Source organism: Takifugu rubripes, chromosome 14 (genome assembly GCF_901000725.2).
Source record: "Takifugu rubripes chromosome 14, fTakRub1.2, whole genome shotgun sequence".
In the NCBI taxonomy this organism is placed as follows: domain Eukaryota; kingdom Metazoa; phylum Chordata; class Actinopteri; order Tetraodontiformes; family Tetraodontidae; genus Takifugu; species Takifugu rubripes.
The window spans coordinates 6,898,236-6,904,992 of record NC_042298.1 but is presented as its reverse complement, the minus strand read 5'-3'; the positions used below and the strand labels follow the sequence as shown (position 1 = coordinate 6,904,992).

General features: G+C 46.5%; 1 protein-coding gene across 1 annotated transcript; it reads right to left on the bottom strand.

Moving 5' to 3' along the window:
* Positions 1 to 294: 294 nt before the first annotated feature.
* egr1 (early growth response 1) lies at positions 295 to 4,517 on the bottom strand. Its single transcript, XM_003970395.3, has 2 exons — positions 3,539 to 4,517; positions 295 to 2,840 (listed from the first exon to the last, which is right to left on the bottom strand). The coding sequence occupies exons 1-2, from the start codon at positions 3,750 to 3,752 to the stop codon at positions 1,519 to 1,521; spliced, it is 1,536 nt and encodes a 511-aa protein (XP_003970444.1). The 5' UTR covers positions 3,753 to 4,517; the 3' UTR covers positions 295 to 1,518.
* Positions 4,518 to 6,757: the final 2,240 nt, after the last annotated feature.

Genomic DNA, 6,757 nt, shown 5'->3' with positions numbered 1-6,757 from the left:
GTGTTTATAGGCATGGGAGTCATGTGTTAGCGTTATCATTAGCGCAGAGTTCAATTGGAGAGCAGCAAATGGAGCGCAGCGATTCAATACGATTTCTTCCCCCTCAATTTAAACTCTTTGATGTTGGCTCATGCTTTAAAGTAACTAATAATCTACATACGATTAACATGCAAGATGATGGAACGTGTTACGGGGTGGTTGGTGATAAAACCAAGGCTGGGATGTAAAGCACGGATGAAGCACCAATGGAAATATTTGGAAAAGTTGCAAGACAAAGAATGAAAACATACTGTATCCATATATATTCATATTTTTATTTATATTTCATTTCTGGGAGGATACCTTGTACACCAAATATCCCATTGGCAGTTAAGCGCATTCAATGTGTTTAGAAGCCAGAAACAGTCACTTTTTTAACAAACACAAATACAAAATAAAGATAACCACAAAATAATGAACTGCATGTATATAACATACAAAAGAATCCCATGCCTACTCAGTAGGTAACTTCAACATTCCAGCTCTTGAAGTTGTGGATATTTACACTTAAGTTTTACAAAAATATACTTTATAAGCTTTTTTTCCTTTTTTTTTTTGCTTACATTCTAATGAAATGAAGCGGTGCCCTCATAGCTGGTCTATTTTTCCTCCCTCTGAGTTTGACTTACATTCTGTAAGAAAAATATTCCCTTAATCCTTAAGGCGAGATGCAACGCATCCTCTTTCCTGCACGGCCGAGACACGACATCAGCAAGGCTTCACAAAAGGCACCAAATAACAGGAGTGTGTGTTTGATTTTTTTGTTTAAATGTTTGTTATTTTTCCTCTCCAATAATCCATAGAACCAAACGGTGTGTCACATGTGACAGAGAAAGGGATAGTACCAGTGGATGATATTTACAAACGGAAAGTAACATCACTCTTACTCATGCTTGAATACTTAGGTGCTTTTTTTTTACACAATGTCAGAACATATCACAGCATCATCACCACGTAATAGAGAAAGAATGTAAAAAATATGGCCCTGCTCACTTCAAATAATACAATGCAAATCATTTTTCACATCAATGGTACCAATGAATGAGAAGAAAACAAAACATGGCACATGTACAATATACATATATTGTAGCTTATGTATATCATTCAATGTCTTTTGTCCTGTCTGCCTGTGAGGGCGGATGTGCCTTAGCACCACAACTGCTGGCAAAGTTTGTCTCTTTGTTTCCGTGTACCTAATACTAAAGACCGCTGGATTTCTCTATCTGCTGGATCCCTTTTGTTTTTAAAGTTCTCCTTTCCTCTTCTATTGTCTTTGCCCAGTCCTTGACATGTGTTTTTTTTTACTCGTTCTGGTGAACCTGAAGCTTCACCTCAAACTGCACAGAGAGCCGACTGAAAAGTGCTTTTTGGAGGAAGAAATCAAAGTCTTTTGATGCTGATTTCATTTCCTACAAAGAACCTCAAGGAAGGAGAGATGTGGAGAGACAGTAAAGTTCTTATTTTTGTCTTTGCTGTTTCTTAGCAGATTTCGATTGTCCTTGGGGAGAGTGTGGTTTGAATGTCTGATATTGGGGTGGGGATAGGGGAGTTGTAGATGTTTGAAGCGACTGAGGAGGGGAAGGACGAGGCAACCTGGGACTGGAAGGTGCTGGACATGGATGCCGATGGGTAGGTGGTGGCGATGGAAGGAGAAGGATAAGAGGTGTGGACAGGAGAGGAGTAGCAGGAAGTGGCGGGAGAGGGGTAAGAAGAAACTGGAGAGGGGTAGGAAGTGATGGGCGAGGGGTAGCTGGAGGCGGGCGAGGCAGCTGACACTGGGGCGGCTGTCACTGCCACCACTCCCGTTTTTTCTGCTTTCTTGTCCTTCTGCCGCAGGTGTATTTTTGTGTGCCTCTTCCTCTCGTCACTGCGGGCAAACTTGCGACCGCAGATCTCGCAGGCGAACGGTTTTTCTCCGGTGTGAGTACGGATATGGGTTGTCAGGTGGTCACTACGGCTGAAGTTACGCATACAGATGCGACACTGAAAAGGTTTCTGGCCGGTGTGGATGCGAATGTGGCGGGTCAGTTCGTCTGAGCGTGAAAAGCGCCGATCACATGTCTCGACAGGGCAAGCGTAGGGCCTCTCATGAGGAGGGGTCTTGCTTGGCCGGGTTGGGTACTTGCGCATGCGGCTGGGTTTAATGAGCTGCGATTGGTAGACACTCTTTAAGTCCTGGGAACCAGTTTGTGTGGCAAAGGCCTTGATGGTGGACAACGGAGTGAGGGAGGGCTGGCTTGTCTGACTCTGGAAGGGCTTCTGGTCAGGTGGCACAAGGCTGATCTCCCCCTGCTGCTGTGGGAAAAGGTAGTCAGGAATCATGGGCACAGGGAAGCTGGTGCTGCAGGTCTTGCCATTAGGGTAGGCTGGTGGAGGGTACTGAACACCTCCAGCCGAGGTGGGAAAAGCCTGGCCCTGGTCTGGGAAGATGTCAGAGTTTGGGCTCGAGTATGTTGGGGCAGCTGAGTAGATGGGATTTGGCTCGCTGTGGTGGATGGAGGAACTGAGGCTGGAACTCTGAGATGATGAAGTCGTAGATGAGGAGGAAACTGAGGAGGAAGGGGTGGTCGAAGATGAAGACGAAGCGGTCTGTGAGGCAGCGGAGGAAGAGTTGGAGCTGGGGGCAATGTTGCCCATCAGACCAGTGAAAAGGCCCAGGATGGGCTCCGCCCAGAGGCTGTTGCTGCAGGTGGTGGCTGGTTCCAAGGTGAAGCGTCCTGTGTAGGAGATGGGGGGCAGCCTCTGGGTGGGATATGTTTGCTCGGGCTTCTCACAGTTGAAGGGGATGTCAGGAAGCGTATCTGCAGAGAGCACAGAGAGGAAGCAGAAATTATTCAACTGTTTATGTGAACTGAAAATGAGAAGAGATATTCGCTCAAGTATGACACTCCTGCATACAATGACAAAAAAAGACGCACAGTAAAAGTCTCTCACGGAAGAGAAGCTGCTGCGAGAGCTTACAGTGCTTCTCACAATCTGTTGATCTTTCATTCTTCCTGTCCATCACACACACACACACACACACACACACACACACACACACTTGCACATTCTTAAAGCCTATCACAGCGCCTGAGGCATTGATTACCGAAACTGCAGTTCAGCTGGTTTTGGGAATGTAATTTAAATTGAGCTGTAGGAGTGTTACATACATACAGCGAATGAGCAGCACGTCTGTCCTCAGAGACTTCACAGGGATTTAGAACTGTCAATACTTCAAGTCTTTTTTCATAAATCCTCTGTTTATGTTATCGTGTATATTTTGATTGTATTGATGTTTTAAAGTGGTAGCAAAACGACTGATTTACCTTTCTACTTAATTTCACAAAATCTTCTATTTTAATCACAGTTTAAAAAAACGTACCAAGTTTATGAAGAACAGTTAATTCATTCTATGCGTCAAGTATATATATATATATTTTTTACTTCGCTGCCTTCTTTAATAAAGTTACATAAACAGCAAAAATTAAATAATTAATGAGATTAAACTCGTTCTTACCTCCAGCAAGGTGGTGGTCGTACTGTTCTCCTGGCTCGCCGGAGCCGAAACCTGCACCTTCAGGTGCGGAAGCAGAGTGAAATGGGGTCCCCGCAGAACTGAGCATCATCACCTCTTCCAGCTTGGGGTAGTTATCCATGGGAGAGTGAGGGAAGCTCAGGGGCTCTGAGAGCTGCAGAGCCGGGAGGATCATCTCGGTCTTGGCTGCAGCCATCCTCTCCTGATGCTGGAGCTGCAGGGCTGAGGCTGCTCTGGAGGCTGGTGAGGAGTGCAGCGAGGCTGGGTGCACACTGGCAAAGCGGCACCGCGCGGGTGGAGGAAATCACTTTTGCCCAGCTCAGAAAGTGCCGACTGCACGCTGCTGCTGATGCTGAGGAAGATGCAGCTGTCTGCTCCGCGGCTCCGCTGTTGCTCAGTTGTCCTGTTTTCTCTCAGAGTTAAGATCCACAGAATTGCCTTTTACGCTCATTCCCTAAGACTAATCAAAATAAATCAACAAAGTTGCTTTTAAGCGTAATTTTTTTTTTGTTTTTTTGAAAAATAAAAAACCTCATCCAATCAGGTTTTGACCTTATTGGATGGATGCTGTTTGGATGGACTTTTCACTGTGGTTGTGATATTTCTCTGTAAGGGACTTCTATGTGCTTGCCTATCTATCTCTGCTCTGGTTGCTCTCAGGGCTGTCTCTGAGCTGAGAGGTTCCCCTGCTGGTTTTATATACTCCTACCGTGACGTAGATGTCCATATTTGGAGAGGAGGAAGACCATATTTAGGCACTGGAGCGGCGAACACACGACTCTGTCTGGGGAAAAGCGGAGAGGAGTCTTTATATTAAGCTCTAGCGCTAAATTGTGAGGACAACGGCTCTCTTCCTCTGTCCTGAATCAATGCGCCTTCGTGGCGGAGCAGCTCCGGGAGACGGCGGCGTAATTCTCACTCTCTCCCTGCAGCCGCGCAGCTTTCAGTTAGATCTGCCGTTCGTGCAGCAGGCTGCGCTGCTCCCGGAAAGCCGGGCTCCGCCGTGCCTTATAAGGTCGTGACTACATAAGGACCTATTCCGGTGGGTTTCCATTTCCCTGCCCTTATTTGGAACTTCCTGATCGCCGCTTGGCAGTGAATGAGAGGCTGGAGCGCAAATCAAGTCCTGGCTCCCAATAACTAATGTCAGCAGCAGAACCGCGCTCCACCGTACGAGACAAAAGCTTTAGCAGATTTGTTAGGTGGTACCACAGAAGCCTTGCGCAAGAAGTAAACGGCACCATATGTTTTTGTATAAAGTGTGCACGTGCGGACGTTGTTACAGTTTTTTCTTCTTATCATGATTGTGGTTAATTTCATTTACGTGGCAAATGAATAAAGCGACACGATCAGACATAATGCTAATATTACGAAAAAACAAGTGTGTGTGTGTGTGTGTGTGTGTGTGTATATACGTATGTGTGTGTGTGGGTGTGTGTGTGTGTGTGTGTGTGTGTGTGTGTGATTAACTTTAATAATAATAATAATAATAATAATAATAATAATAATAATAATAATAATAATAATAATAATGTAATATTCAATTTTTAATTCAAACTAAGCAGGCGCCTCCCAACTCGGACTTTACAAACTTTCTGCATCTCTGTGACACTGATTAATGAGAGCTGATCTCCGGGTTTGCTGACGAGGTGCGGGGCGATCCGTCTAGTTGAGGGGCGTCCCCGACCCAATATTCGGGGAATCTCTGCCACTCAGCGGCCTAATGGGCCGCGTTACCGACACTGCGCCTGCGGGGTACCGATGTTCTCCCGGAGGATGCTCCGGCTCCAACTCTTTTGCTGAACGCTGACGGGAAATCAATGTGTTTCCCCCCGATGCTGACTGGATCTATAAGCGAGCAATCTCACTGGGAAGCGTCGTGGGCAGGACGCTGAGGTGGCCAGGGGGGGGGGCCGACAGACAGACAGACAGACAGACAGACAGACAGACAGACAGATAGATAGATAGATAGATAGATAGATAGATAGATAGATAGATAGATAGATAGATAGATAGATAGATAGATAGATAGATAGATAGATAGATAGATAGATAGATGCTCCTCAAAATTCAAATAGGCCCTGTATTAGCAGCTGTAGAATGTGTGGCCTGATGTATTCATATAGCCAGATATGCAGAAATAATCTCATCTAATTGCTTTAAAGGTGTCGTGTTTGGCTGAGCAGCTGCTGTGTCAGAGTAAAACTGTATATCCCTGCTGGAATGCTCCTGAAACTTAAGCTTATTGATTTCCAAGCAGGGAAATGCCACTCTTCTCCAGGCTGGATGATGATAGCAAGCTACACAAAGTGACTGTAACCAAATCCAAACGTGCGTGCTGCTGTCGGGCATCGGTGACCGAGGTGGATGAATCTGTGGCAAAGCTCAGATAAAAGAGCAGAGCAGAACAATCATCATCTGACGAGGACGTGATAAAATAAAGTTGGGAGAAACTGTCAGAAAAGTGATAAAGTAATACGGATGATGAAGAGTTTCCAGTGGCTGTTTTCGGCATCCTTTCACTCTATATCACAAAGGAGGAGGAAGGCAGATCCTTTTGAGGACAGTGGAGGGAGAGTGAGTCTGTGTGTGGAGGCAGACGTGCATGACATGAGCACTGCTGCGTGTTTTTGTGTGCGCTCCCAGTGTGTTCCCCATCCCTGCCTACACAGAGCAGCCAGCGGAGTCCTCGGCTGATGGAACTCCAACGCTCTGCCAGCTGGCGAGGACTGAAGGCTCTCCCTTTACCTACGCAGCCGCCACTCCCCTGCACACACACCCTGCAAGTTGATGTTTAGTCACGCATCAGACCACAGCCGATAAAGAGATAAGATGTAGATGGCGGGGGCAAAAAAGCAGCCCGGAACATGGAAAATAAGCCTGAAGCGATGGAGTGAATCAGATGTAGCTGTGGGGTGGGAGGCTAAGGGCGACAATAGAAATGAAAAATGTAGACGCGGAGAGAATCCTCACACCTACATGCAGAACGTGGGTGCAAACATAAGCTTTGGGCTGGCACTAACTCAGCAGCTGATACCAGGCAGAGAGGGAATTAGCCTCCTGAACTACGCCTCCTCACCTGCACAGCCACCCACGCGGATCTGTGGGGCAATCCCTCCTCATTACCTTACAGGTGTGTTCGGTCTCGTGTGATGGGCGGATGAAGATTAGGAGGCGGGCGGCAACGGTTACCAAAACCTG

What these genes read in the sequence shown, in the direction of transcription:
- egr1 (XM_003970395.3), bottom strand. Translation starts at nt 3,752, where the DNA reads ATGGCTGCAGCCAAGACCGAGATGATCCTCCCGGCTCTGCAGCTCTCA. An exon ending in CGACCACCACCTTGCTGGAG is followed by an intron (nt 2,841 to 3,538) that starts GTAAGAACGAGT and finishes TGCTCTCTGCAG; the next exon opens with ATACGCTTCCTGACATCCCC.